The following is a 15279-nucleotide window of genomic DNA, read 5'->3' as shown; positions in this document are numbered from 1 at the left end:
TGCTAAACAAAATGAAATGCAAATTTACATCACATGGAGCACATGGCCATGTGGAGAATCCTTCTAGAAAGTGACCAAATCTTTAGCAAATCTAGGTCAAGTCTCATGGAATCAAGTTTATGCTATTTACACCACAACTAATACTAAGCTACCCCTAATGGGCCTTCATGTAGCATAAAAAAATATGCATGGATTCGCTTGGCCATGGGCTTAGCAATTTGGTCCTAGACGCTCCTTTCATTGGCCTAGACGCTCTCCACCTTGGGCTAGACGCTCCTCCCCTTTGGCCTAGACGCTCCTCCCTTAGCCCTAGACGCTCTTGGTTTGGCTTTGGATGCTCATGTCTTGGCTTTTGTCGTTCTTGTGAAGTTGTGCTTGGCCCTCTTCCATCAGAGATGGTTGATATACCTTGCATTGGAAGAAAATATACATGGTATAGACCTAATGGAAAGGCTAAGAGCAGACTTGACATATTTTTAACTACATTTGAATGGTTGCAACATTGGTTAGGCAACAAACAATATGTCTTAGATAGACAAGTATCTGATCACTGTGCCGTAGTGCTAAAAGCAAATATAGTAGATTGGGGACCAAAACCATTCAGGTTTCTAGACATTTGGCAGGAACATAAAGAGTTTGATAACTTTGTTAAAGATAAATTGGGAAGTTATTTGGTTCAGGGAAATGAAATTTTTGTGTTAAAAGAGAAACTGAAAATGCTAAAGAGCGATTTGAAAGGGTGGAATAAAGATGTTTTCGGTTATATAGATAAGCTCAAAGTGGATATCTTGAATAAAATACAAGAGCTTGATAGGAGAGATGATGAAGACGAGTTAGATGAAAACAAGATTAGGGAACGAAGAGAGCTCTTGAGCTAGTTACAAGATATCAATATGAGGAATGAATCCTTATTACAACAAAAGTCAAGAGCATTATGGTTTAAGAAAGGGGATTCCAATTCTAAGTACTATCACACTTCAATTAAATGGAGGAGGATGGGGAATGAGATCAAAGGAATACATTGTTATAACTCTGATAAATGGGTGGAAGAACCAAGTATGGTGAAGGAGTTGGTTAAAGAATTCTACAAGAAAAAGATGTCGGCTGTCGAGGATATTGGTGTCAGGTTGGATAATGTTGAATTTAAAGAATTAAAAGATTATGACATCAAGTTCTTGACTGACCCTTTTGAGGATAATGAAATTAAGGAGGCTATATGGAATTGTTACAGTAGTAAAAGCCCTGGCCCAGACGAAGTAACATTCAGTTTTATTAAAAGTATTGGGGTTTGTTGGATAAGGACGTGATGGGTGCAGTAAAACATTTTCACAGTGAGGGGAAGATCCCAAAGGGATGTAATGCTTCATTCATAACATTGATCCCAAAGTCTGAGAATCCTCAATCTCTTGAAGAGTATAGACCCATCTCACTTGTAAGATGTTTGTACAACATTCTGAAAAAAGTGTTATCTAGAAGGATTAAAAAAGTTATTGAGAAGGTGATAGATGGATCACAATTAGCTTTTTTATCTAATAGAGGATTATTAGATAGTGTCCTTGTTGTGAATGAAGTCATAAGTGATTTGAAAAGAAGGAGGAAAAGTGGGGTGGTTGTAAAACTTGACTTTGAAAAGGCTTACGATTCAGTGGGTTGGGAGTTCCTACTGTACATGATGAGTAGATTAGGTTTTTGTGAAAAATGGATACAGTGGATTAGAGCATGCCTTGAATCAACTACTATATCGGTATTGGTAAACGGTAGCTCGACAAAAGAATTCAAATCGTTTAGAGGCCTTAGACAAGGGGATCCGATGACACCATTTTTGTTTTTGATTGTTGCACAAGGTTTGGTTGGACTAGTAAAACAAGCGACAAGAAAAAACTTGTTCTCAGGTTTATGCATTAAAGCTGATATTCCTCCAACTTTAACTTTCCATTTTGACATGTTCCAAGTCTAAAAGAGATGCAACAATTTTCTCAGAAGAAATGAGGAATCCTCGTGGATGAAGTTATCAAAAGCATGCAAAAATAATTTTATCACAAATAAGAAAAGGTGTTGTAATAGTACACGTTATTTACAAAGTCTTCATTTAAACGAATTTATCTAAATTAACAAATAATTATTTTTAATAACACTATATAAATAAAACTTCATTTCATTTTATTTCAAATGCAAACTAATTTTATTTATTATTTTAAAAAAATGAAATTTAAGTTGATTTCAATTTAATAAAACTTAATTATAAAAAAGTATTTACATATATTTAGATACTATCAAATGTAGAATTTTTAACATATAATTTTTTACAAGACTATATAGGTAATTTGTAAATGAATAGTAATAACCGTTAACGAATACTGTTATCATAAGTTATAAATGACTATATAATCGTCTTGAATTTAATATAATTTTATAAAATTGACTTATTAATTGAAATGAAGTTTGTATATATTTATATAATATAAATTTAATTTATTATTTTTTGTTGATGTAGAATTTCAATCTATTAGATTCTTAGTTTTTAAAAAAATCTTAAAATAAAAAGAAATGAGGGAGAGTATCTATCTCTAAACAAACAAGGATTGGCATAGTATAGTGTAATAAATGAGTGGCAGAAACAAACAAGAGTAAAAGGTGGGACGATAATGTGAACATAAAGGGTAGAGACAGCGCCACAAATTGAACAGTTAGAGTGAATAGTCACCATTCTCACTATCATACATGAATCTTTTCAAATATGAACACAAAGTTAATGATGAATGAGAATGGACTCAAGAAATATGCTGGTGCCATCTCTTAGTTGTGAATTCCCCTGGAAACTTCGTTACACAAAGTGTTGTTATATTAGATAATTAAGAATACAACGTTTCTACAAAATTATATAACTATGTATATGTAATTACTCTGTTATCGATAAAAAGAAATTACTCTGTATTCTTACATGCAGATTTTTTATTTTATTATAAATTTCTATTTATTTTTCACTTTTATTATTTTAGTAACAAACCTGATCACCCAACCTGAAAAAATTCAGATAGTTTGGTTCCCACTGTTATTTTTTTATTTGAAAAAAACTAAAGTAATTCATAAATAGATTAACATTGATTAAATAAATTTAGATATCTCATAAATCGATCTGCGCTCATCCTTTCTATGCTTGCATGAGTATTGAATGAATTATTACTTAATTCTGACTGAACAGCACTGCAATGAGTTTCACAATTGAAACTTGAAAGTTAATAAATATTTTTTCGTGGGATATTTTAGTAAAATTTGTTGTAGTTATGTTTACAATATGTTCTTGAATGGGTGTTGGGGTTTAGAAAACGATTGTTTTGCTCCTTTTTTCGATTGGTCGCTGTCACTATTAACTTTCTGCTTCGCCTTCATCTTCTTGGTCGTCTGGTCTCACAAGTTAGGATGGTACCTGCAGAAGGCACTCCGACGATCAAGTCAGTTAGGGTGTCGACACTCGATTGTCAGAGTACTATAGATAATGACATACCTGATTCTTGGAATCTGTGATATTTATATTACTTTAATGGGCGAGATTAGGAGGTTGGTTTGTGTTTAGGATTGTGCTAAGCAACCTTAATTATGGATTAACCCTGCTGACTTGGTTAACCCATCGCTCGTTGTCATGGGTAGGTCGGCCATGCGTCGTCAAGTGACCTTCTCATTGTAGTTGAATGGTTGAGTGGTCGAGTCCCTAACCGACTCACTAAGTGATTTGGTCGTCCCAGTACACAATATTTAATTTTATAAAAAAATTATGTTTTTAATCTATTTATTTATTTATTAACTTTTACGCTAATTAAAATTTAGATAATAATGAATACTTATATATATATATTGTATTAATTGGTACTAGACAAGTCAGTCTCGGATTTGGTGATTGACTGAGTAAAAAAAACATCTCAAGTTATGCCATGTATAACAGTAACGACAATTACAATAACACTAAATGAGTCACATTCATATCCCAAAATATGCGGGAAATATCTCTGACAAATCAGCTAAATATTTCAATATACCTATGTACCAATATACTTTCCTATTAATCAGAGATCACGATGCATATCAGTCAATAACTGATATCCAGTCCATCATGACAAGGGCCCATAACCAACACTATAAATAAAACTCTCTCTAGAGGTGTAAGGTACACTTTAATCAGCTTTAGAGAATATACCTAAATCATAGCATTGACTTGAGCGTCGGAGTGCAATCGCAGGTACCTCCCCCGCCCGACCGAGCATTAACATTGAAGAAAAGAGACTTGAAGGAATCTAAAAATCACCAACACGTCAACAATTGTACAACCAGTTTTAGGTACTATCTAGGTCCCTCTTTGTCCATACAAGTATATATATATATATATATATATATATATATATATTTAAGTGCATTACCCTCCCTAATCCTATCACTTTTAAAAATGTGGGTTGGAGGAAAAAAATAAGATTATACCTCTGATGATTAAAAAAATGTTTATAACTTTTTTTAATAACTTAAAAATAAAAAGGGATAATAAAGAAATTATCAAATACTAATAAAGTTTTATATTCCTGGGTAGACCAAATACGTGGTGATTATAATTGCTTCCGCATATAAATATCATAAAATCAGTATTTTATTTTTCCTGGGATCCAAAGACTACAATAACAGCAACAATTATTTTCCTTCCTCTTAACTAATTTTCATCTTAATTTCTTAAGAAAAAAAAGAAGACGTGCAAGTTGAGTCCTATCAGGGTATTGATTAATGTTGAATTAATTCCTTAAGACTTAATGGGACCAAAAATATTAGCTTTTTAAGTGTACTTGTATAGACGAAGCCTAAATAGTATCTGGAATTGATTGTACAATTGTTGAGGTGTCAGTCGCTCAGTTACTTCCTTGCTTTTCAATACTCTAATTCTCCTTCCTTAATTTGTCGGCGCTCAGTCAGGGTTGACATGCAAAAAGTACTCCGACGATCAAGTAAGTGTTTAGTATTTAGAGCATATATTAAGAATTGATAAACAAATGTACCTTACTCATTTGATGAGGATTTATTTACAGTGTTTGGTCATGAGACCTCTGTTATGATGGACTGAATCTATCAAATATCAATGTTAACTGATTTCTAGGAAGTTTCTCTGATTTCCTAGGATGTTACCTAAATTTGGTGGGATGTGATCTTGATTCTCAGGGAGTCTCTACAACTGCCTTAACTGCTATTTATTGTAATTACTTTAATTTGTTCTAACTCGGTCGATCGGTCGTTGAGGTCGTGTGACATGGCTCATCCGGTACCGACTGGTACACTTGTCCCCAGGCTCAAGGAACGTTTACTTCTAAAGATTTGAGATGTGAATGTTGGGTATCTCGAGGTGAGAAGTGACATGGATGCATTACATGTTTATGTTAGAGATGGGACATGCGTCCTTTCAACGCGTTGTTCGAGCTTTAATTTTTTTATCAAAGAGCTCTAACGGTTCAGAAGCAGTGTCATTTCAAATGTCAAGTACTATGCACCCTTGGATGAATTTGAATCTAATGGTGCCGAATGGGACGATGTTTTGTTCTTCCCCTTTGTGAATCTATAAATAGAGGTGTGGGTTGAACTGTGCCATGTTTGCCTCTGCTATCATTGTTTCTAAGTCATATAGAGCTATCCGAGTGCCGATGGCTTTTCAACTTCCTTCCTTTTCTGCATTTGTGCTTCAAGAGGTTAGTAATGACTTCCTCTTCTGGGTCTTTCAGTCTTCCTTCATGTCCGTCTTCTCCTGAGCGTACACATGTCGAACCTAATGAGGTAAGGGATGTATGATATTCTAACTTGTCGGTCGACCTTGCTAGCCGACCCGCCTTGTTATCCAAATTATGAATGAGTTGATCCACGCGTCCTTGATATCCCTACCTGTTTTAGGAGTTCGTCCGCTTTAGATGATTTTTTTGTGTAAACTTTCTATATTAAAACCTGACTTCCCTTCGGATGTGGTTACAATCAATAATTGCAATCATACCGATTGGGTTTGTCACGGTCGAGAAAACGGTGCTCATGATTTTTTCTTTTTATATACCTGTCTTTTTAATGATCTGCACATAACCCTGCCGTTCAACGAGTTTATCATGGGGGTTCTTATGATCCTCAATGTTGCTCTAACCCAACTTCATCCCAATTATTGGGTGACCCTCCAAGCCTTTAGGTTGATTTGTGATGCCTTTAGGTTGATGTTGTCTCCTCAATCATTTCTTTTCTATTATAATTCCCACTCGACCAATCCCGTGGGTTGGTTATCTTTGACAAGCCGTCCGGGCAATATCATTTTTAAACCTTTTACCTCGTCCTATAAAAAATTCAAGGAGAGGTACTATAAAATGTTGATTGAATCGGACGGTAAGCCATATTTCTATGACTCGGAGGGGAAACCGAAATTTCTATTTCATTGGACTCGGTTGCCTACCTGTTACACTTATTGGTCGAGGTCATTTATGAATTTGCAAGATAAAGAATTTTTTGTGTATTCGATCAACTCCCCAATAGACTTCCTACTCAGAAGATCTTAACTGTATATGAGTCGGCCTATCGATGGGCAAATTTTTTCGGTGTGTTTTGTTTTATGCACTTGTATTTTTATTTAATATGTTGATTGTGTGCTTAATTTTTTTTTTCTGAATTTGCAGAGATAATGTCATAGGTCGACCTCAGTTTCATCAATGTATTAAAACAATTAAGGAGGCAAGCGACCAAACGACAAAAGGGGTCGGTCGAGCAGATGAGGGTTGACACATCCACCCTTTTAATAGACCTAGTCCCCCCTCCAACGACGAGCAGTCGACGAAGCTGAAGAAAAGGGGAAGACCTGCTCGGTCACTTTAACCTCGTGTGGAGGCGGGGTCATCTTCATTTACCCCTCGGTCTTGGACGAGCGTCTACAACTCGCCAGGGGTGTACAGGTTGCTCTTACCCCTAAGGAGGAAAGCATTATGGCAACAACTCCTACAAACGACTTGGTTTTGGGCCTCGTCAAGATGTTAAGTCGATCGCTCATGGTGAGCCGAACCCTTGGAAGCGACCTGGAGAGAAATTCAACCATGGTGATGGCGAAGTTAAAAGTTGAATTGAATGAGTCATCCAACTCATTGAAAGCGACCCTTGAAGCGATGGGGTTGCTAGAAGATAAACTGTGCCAAATCAATACTAAAGTTGACAATGTGAAAAGTAAGATTACGGCCCTTGAAACTGACTTACAAGTCAAGCAAACGGAGTGACTGAAGGCCGAGGAGGAGGCAAAAACAAGACGAAAGGCCCTGGCCGAGGAATTGGCGCATTATCAATCGTTTTTGCTTCGGATTAGTAAGCAATGCTTCAACAAAGGGATCCGCCAAGCAACATATTTTCATGGAGTTCCCATTGATGATGCCTGATATGACGAGAATAAAGATGTCATTAATGGTGAGTTGGTCTCGGTCGGGGGGAAGAAAAATAAGAGGAAGAACGCCAAGGTGAAAGCGGTGGCGTGGAGCCAACCAATGAGGTCGAACACTCTCTGCAAAAGAGTTGTTCGATCCTTTGTAAATTTATTTATCTTTTAAAAATTTCTTGGGCCCGGGATGTGGGCATTAAACAATGTAAATACTTGCCTTTAATTAATGTAATGTTTATCTTTATCTGAGTGGCTTATGTTAGAATATATGACTTTAAACTAGAGGGGAGTGAATTGTTTAAAGAGAGTTTTCGCAATCTATTCTGCCTTGAATGAAAATACTTCAAGAAAACTTTGATTAAGAAATCAGTTTTTCAAAACATAAAGCAGAAGGCCCAAAACTAGTAAAAACAATCGGTTGTTTTATCGAAACAATCGGTTGTTTACACCAGTTAACAAATATCAAAACTGAATTTAAAGAGTTAGAGATAGAGAGAATGCACACAGATGTTTATACTGGTTCACTCCAAATCCAGAGCTACATCCAGTCTTCTCAAAAACCCTCTGAGGAAATCCACAAAGCAATCACAACTTGATCACTTACACCACAACCAAGAAAGTGACCTTGAACACCTCAAGACACACACTCTTCTTGGCCAACACACCAACACTAAGATTGTTGATCTTGATCCCCTCAAGAACACACAGCCAATCTCAGCAAACATAGAAACAAAACTTCTTTCATAGAGTACAAGGATTACACTTGTTACAGAAGATAATCTGAAATCAATACAAGCAGAATCCTATTCCACAAACTTTGATCAATCACAAACTTTCAGCAATCTCAGCTCTTTGAAAAACTCAAACACTCTTAGCAAAAACTTGTCAAAGATTTATCTTCAAATCTGTTTTTCTGAATTTATTCAAAGATGTAGTTTGTTATCAAATCTTAACAAACTCTTAAATTGCATTAAAAGATTGGTCAAAGCATTTAATGACTGGAGCGTAATCAGTTAAATCATTTAAAGCTCAGTCAAAGATAAAACCGTTTTTCTGTTATGGTCCCAAAACAAACAATCGGTTGTTTCCTCGAATCAATCGGTTGTTTTGGTTTTAACATCTTAACCATTTGAAAAACAGTTTTCAAATCTTTTCTCAAAACATCTAAGTGTAAACAATCGGTTGTTTTAACTTAGTTTGAAAACATTTTACTTTCACAAAGATTGAGAATGCCTATGCTTTAGATTCGATCAAGGGGTGAATTACAACACTCAAACTACCCCAAAATTAGACTATAACAGCACAGCAACAGCAAGCACAGCCAAGGCTTTATCATCCTTCAAAGGGTTTGGATTCTTCAAAGCTTGAACACAACTTGGTTCAACAACTTATCTTTTTCTTATGGCAACCGATAATACTTGTTGAACTTGATCTCTTTAGTTTTAACTTATAATAAATTTAATAGTTTGAAGTACTGACCGAATGATATTGAATTTGACCTTTTAGATAAAATAAAATTAATGTTGACCTAGCGTACGCTTGAAATAATCTTCACGGGTTTTCTTTAGATAACTTGTAGTCAAATAATCATTTAATATTTTTGTTATGTTGTCCGGGCTATAAACTTTGGCACACTTCTTGCAATGAATTATGATTTTCTTCAACAAAATTACGCGTTAGGCTTCAAGGTTCAATAGAACGTTTAATGAACCAACATTATGTCCATATCAATCTTGTTATGTAGTCATTCGGTTGGGGTTGTTAATTGTTAAGCAACTTCCTTAGTCGATAGCCATTTCTAAGGCAAAATTTTTGATTGTGGGCATGCTTTTATGCATGTAATCGGTAAGGGTTGCTAATTGTTAAGCAGACTGCTTTAGTTGATAACCATTTTTATGGAAAATTCTTTGATCCTGTATGCGTGCAGTCGCTAAAGACATTTAATTGTTAAGCGAACTGCCTATCCGACTAGGTCTTCGTAACTTCAAGTTGATGTTTTGCCTTATCAAAAAGATTAATGTAATGCGTGTTTCAACTGAAATAACAACAAATGTAAATTTAAAGAGCCTCGTTAAAACATTCTCGATCGAAAATCCTCCTTAGGGATAAAACGACCGAGTGAGGAATGAGTGCACTATTAATTATATTAACTGTAATAAAACTTGAGATGCGTGACATTCCATTTTCTCAGTGTAGATTTTCCAGATAAAAATTCTGAATAATAGGCTCCACCGATTGTCGTGTCTTTAACTCATAAAGGTCCTTCCCAATTGCTTGAAAATTTGCCTGCATTCTTCCTAGCATCGTTGTGCATTTGCCATACCAAATCCCCCTTTCGAAAGCTTTGAGGTGTTACCTTTGAATTGTATCTTCTAGCCACCCAAATCTTGCAAGCTTCTTCTCTTATCCTGCTCTTGTCTCTAAATTCATTGATTAGATCGAGTCCGACCGATAAGCTTTCTTGATTGATGTTGATGTCAAACATTTAATGTTGTAGGGAAGGTTCCCTGACTTCTACTGGGATCATTGTTTCAGTACCGTACGTTAGACTGTAAGGAGTTTCTTGAGTGGTGGTTTGTGGTGTGCACCTATAAGCCCACAAGACTTCAAGAAGTTTCTCGGTCCACTTGCCTTTGGTTGGACCAAGTTTCTTCTTTAATTCATTAAGAATTATTTTGTTCGTAGCTTCGGCCTGCCCATTGGTTTGGGGTGCTCCACTGAAGTAGTGATGTGCTTGATATTGAGTTTCTCATAGAATTCAGAAGGTCCACAATCAATGAATTGTCGACTGCTGTCAGTGATGATAACATGTGGTATGCCGAAACAACATATTACATTCTTCCAAACAAAATTTTGAACATTCCGTGTTGTAATCACTGCCAAGAGTTTGATCGCTATCCACTTAGTGAAATAGTCAATTTCAACTAAGAGAAACTTACATTGTCCTTTACTTGGGCAGAAAGGTTCGATAATGTCCATACTGCATTTTGCAAAGGGCCCATGGGGAAAGGATGTAATGCAGGTTCTCGGGCTTCTGATGAGATAAAGTGTCGTACTCCTTACACTTTAAGCATTTGTGCACAAACTCCGTGCATTCACCTTGGACGGTTGGTCAGTAATATGCTTCCCTTAGTACCTTAGTAGCCATCGTTCTTGCTCCTGAATGACTCCCGCACACGCCTTCTTGTATTTCACACTTGGCATAGTCAACTTGATCTGTTGATATGCATTTCAATAGTGCCAGAGTGTATCCTCGTCAATATAGGTCGAAACCGATAAGGACAAATCGAGTGGTCTGTTGCTTCATCATCTTCTCCTCTCGTGCTTCATATTCACCATTTTTCTAAAAATTGTCTAATAGGTATCATCCAGGTTTCTTTTTCAACAATGGCCATGCACTCGTCTGTGCTGACGGTGGGATTCCTGAGGATTACATAGATGACTGACCGTTGGAGCCCTTTCTTTTTAGTGGTAGCCAACCTTGAAAGCATATCAGCTCTAACATCGTGCTCTCGTTGAATGTGTTCGATGTGAACATTTTTTAATTTAGACATCAAATTCTGAACGAAGTGATAGTATTTCTGCACTAAAGACTCTTTCACCTTAAATTCTCCTTTAAGTTGTTCAACTACTAGTTGAGAGTTGCTCCTACAAAGAAGTTGTTGGCCTTTCATGTCATAAGCTAAATTGAGCCCGACCAGGATGACCTTATATTTTGCTTGATTATTTGACGTTTTTGAAACCAACTTCAATGATTGTTCAAGGAGAATATTGCCTGGGCCTTCAAGAACTACCCTTGCCCTGCATGACTTGTCATTGGATGAACCATCCACATGTAAGGTCCATTGGAGATCTTCGTCTTCGGTCGATCAAGGGCTAAGTTTAGCCATGAAATCAGCTAAGGTTTGAGACTTAATTCCCCCCCTTGGTTGATACTAGATGTGAAATTCTGATAATTCAACTGTCCATCCAATCATTTGTCTAACCAAATCAGGTTTAGCTAGGATCTTCATAATAGGATAATCGGTCTTCACTATAATGCGATGATTTTGAAAATACATTCACATTCTTCGTGCGTTGACAACAAGTGCTAGAGATACCTTTTCAATCATCTAATAGCGGACCTCTACCCCGCGTAGGACTCACATAATGAAATCGATCGATCGTTCTTCTTTTTCCACTTCTTGTACTAGAGCCGCGTTGATCGCTTCCTCTAATACCAGAAGGTATATTATGATTGGTCGTTGAGCATCCGATTTTTGTATGAGCGAAGGGACTACCAAGAATGCTTTTAATTGAAGAAAGATTTCCTCACATTCGGGCGTCGAGTTAAACTTAGTTGCTTTTTGCAAAAGTTGGATGATATAGGCTTGGTCTTTTCTGCCAACTTTGGTAGAAATTGGATAGGGTCGTTAGTCGGTCGATCAACTTATGTATTTCTTTTACATTTTCAGAGTTTCTCATTTCAGTAATAACCTTACATTTTTCTAGATTCGCTTTGATGCCACAATGTGTGAGCTTGAAGCCTAAGAGTTTTCCTCCTTCAACCCCGAACGTGCACTTGTTGGGGTTAAGTCGCATACCATGATCTCTGAAAGCTTTAAAGACTTCTTTAAGATCTTGAATGTGATGCGAACATGAATCAGATTTGACTACTATGTCATCAACATAAACTTCAACCTTTTAGGTAAGCATCTCTCTAAACATCTTTTGGACAAGCTTTGTTGAGGCCGGTATAATCCATGCACATCCTCCACTTACCATTAAATTTTTTGACCATAACCACATTTTCCAGCCATGTGGTGTAGAGTTATTTTTTGATGAAGTCGACTTTGACATGTTTTTCAGCTTCCTTGTGTGCTGCCTTGCACTTCTCTTCACCCATCTTTCTCTTCTTTTGGGCGACCGATCTTGCTTCTTTATAAACCAAAAGATGATGTGTAATGAATGACATTCAGACTTACCCTTGGCATGTCAGAGGCTGTTTAGGAAAATAAATCATCATTTTTAACAAGTGTTTGACTCATCAATTCGTTGTCGGTTGACTGTAATGTAGTCCCTATGTGTGTTAAGTAACGGGCGAAGATCTTCACCCGGCTTAATACGAGCTTCACCCTACCTGCTCATCATAAGGTTGGAATTTTTTTATTTCGGAATCCTATTTTTTGAAAGTTTTTTCTATATAAAATGTCGACTGAACTTCCTTGATCTACCAAAACTTTGGTGATAACAAATTTGTCAATTTCCACTGTAAAAAAATTATATGCAATTTGAGTCTTTTCTGGACATTGATTATTGAATGATCAACATGTTTTATTAGGTATTTTGTCTATTTATGAAAAAAACACCAACAGTATTTGTTATGTATTTATAATTTCTTTTATTTTGATTGACTATAGCTAACCTTCCATTCACTTATTCAAAACTCAAGTTACAACATTCATAATTCAGAATTGAATTGACTTTTCCTTAGTAATATTTAAGAGATATATTTTATAAGTCTAAATTAGTTATCTGGTAACTAATATTGTTTCATTTTTAAAATTTATATATTTTTAATCGATTTTAAGTATCATAAGTAGATATTTTTTTATATTTTTTAAGATTTTGGATAATTTTATTGAATCTCACTGTTATATCTCCTTTTAATAGAAGATCAAATTAACTATTCCTAATTAATCCACTATACCTAAGATTTTGTAACTAAGATTTCCTAACAAATAATTTATGAAAATTTAACTAGATAAATATTCACTCAAAATTTTCAATCGTTTCATTCTTTATTCTACTACGTCTTCTTTTTTTTACATAAAAGAGAAGTATTTTATGGAGAAAAGACTTATTTTAAGTCCATCAAATAATAGTCAGCTTTTTATTAATATATTATTATTTTATACTTTATTATTAATTTATTTTTATTAGTACAAAAAGAGTATAACATGTATATACAACAATATAAGCAGAAGCGTCGTTTACAAAAATGCGGTGACAATCTTAAAAATAAGTTCAACCTATAGACTATAGTTCTAATTATAATTATCGTTTATTTGAAATAGCGCATATACACTACGGTTTGGCAATTGCTGCCTATAATGACCATTATAGACTACAATTTTTTAGGCAATCATCACCTATACCTATGTCTACCTTATAGACTATGGTTATTAGATCATAAACTTCATTTGTATGTTTTTTTATTTCTCACTATAGTTTTTTTCGTCTTTGCACTTTCTTTTTTGTTGCTCCCACTGTTGTCTTCTATATGATCTCTTCTTGTTGTCATTGCTCTCGTTCCTTATAATGTGCCTTCCTTATTGTTTTGTTGTTTTTCATACTTTTTGTGCTTTCTTGATGAGTTTTTATCCATTTTTAATGTTGAACGAGTGATTGCCCAAGTTCAAAACTACTGCTCGTGTTCTCCTTATCGCCATTGTTGTACGTCATCGTTGAAGCTCTTGAGCTCCTCCACAACCACTATTCCTTTACCACAATCTCTATCCACCATCTTGAATTTCCACAACTCTAAGTCGTTCTCCCTAAAAAATTTCTCAACGTCAAACTTGGGCAAGAAAAGTAAGAACAAGATTGAAGAAAATATTTTAAGATCACATGCGCTATTGGCGATGGCTATGTACATAATCATTGCCTATAGTGGTCTAATAGATACGATTTTGTGACTATCGTCTATAACTCAAAGCTATAGACGACGTGTGCATATACTATGACTATAAAATTGTCGTCTTAGACCTTCAAAAGCCATTGTCCTTCAGTTTCAGCCATTGGAAGGATGATGAAGCCTTTGCCTTTTCATGGACACTTAAAGAAAGACCTTCCTGTTTTAGTGGAAAGTCAACTTCTTTTCTACTATTGATCATTGTATTCCCTTCATTGTTGCAATTGCTTTTCCTTCCTTTATCTTCTCTTCCGCCTTCAACAATCAACCTCCTAATTTTGAGTTGTAGAAATGCTATCCTAGCCCGTATCTGCATAAATTGTGGCATCATACCAGCAAAACATCACATGGTCCTTCGACTTGAAGCTGTTGCACCGTGTTCACAGATTGGTTAAATGTTCATGAATTCATTAGATATTACTTTAAAATTTTTGACTTCCCTTTTATGAATATTGAGCCACCTCACATTTGTGGCATCATACCAACATACGTCACTTGGTCCTCTTGAAACTGCTATGCTCTATCTAATCATAACCTCTTCTTTCTCTTCGTGTACATTTCATCTTTCCCTTCCACCGCTTGCTGTCTTCCTCTTCCATTGCTGACTGCAGAACCTCCTAACAAATACTGCCATTTGTTTCCCAAGAAACCACCCTCCTGACTCCTTCCTTCATAAGCTTTCGAACGCCTTCATCACAACTTCTTAACTGCATTTTGTTCCTCGTTTTAACAATTGTGACAACATGTCTCTCCTCTGATACTTGTTGTTCTCTGCTCCTCTCCTTGTTTACCTGCATCACAAAACACTACCTTCTACCTCTCTCAAGTGATACAAAAAAACAGAAAATGCCATAACCAAGGATATGAATAATTCAAACTAAGTTATTGGTTCATCCCAGCCTTTCATGCTTTACTTTTATGTCCTAAAATAGTTACACAGATTGCATCAAACTAAACTTACTTAGTTACCATATTAATACTGGTTAGCGGTGATAAAATCCAATCAGAAAAAGAGAAGTTAACTTTCCTTTCTTTATGTTTCATCCACACCCAGGATTGTACTTGTGCCATAGTAAAGATTTCCTTTGTGTCTACTTTTGCTTAGTTAAAAATGACCCTGTTTCTTTGCTTTCATATACACCATACAACTGAAACCCAAAGACTTTTCCATAACCTATTGCCTTCTTGATTT

At 35.7% G+C, this 15279-nt stretch overlaps 1 protein-coding gene across 1 annotated transcript; it reads left to right on the top strand.

Moving 5' to 3' along the window:
* The first annotated feature begins 395 nt into the window (after positions 1-395).
* Positions 396-878, top strand: LOC137836029 (uncharacterized). Its single transcript, XM_068644839.1, has one exon. The coding sequence runs from the start codon at positions 396-398 to the stop codon at positions 876-878; it is 483 nt and encodes a 160-aa protein (XP_068500940.1).
* Positions 879-15279: the final 14401 nt, after the last annotated feature.

Source organism: Phaseolus vulgaris, chromosome 11 (genome assembly GCF_051622355.1).
Source record: "Phaseolus vulgaris cultivar YP4 chromosome 11, ASM5162235v1, whole genome shotgun sequence".
Classification (NCBI taxonomy): Eukaryota; Viridiplantae; Streptophyta; class Magnoliopsida; order Fabales; family Fabaceae; genus Phaseolus; species Phaseolus vulgaris.
Note: the sequence above shows the minus strand (reverse complement) of the source record. Positions and strands in the feature narration are given on the sequence as shown.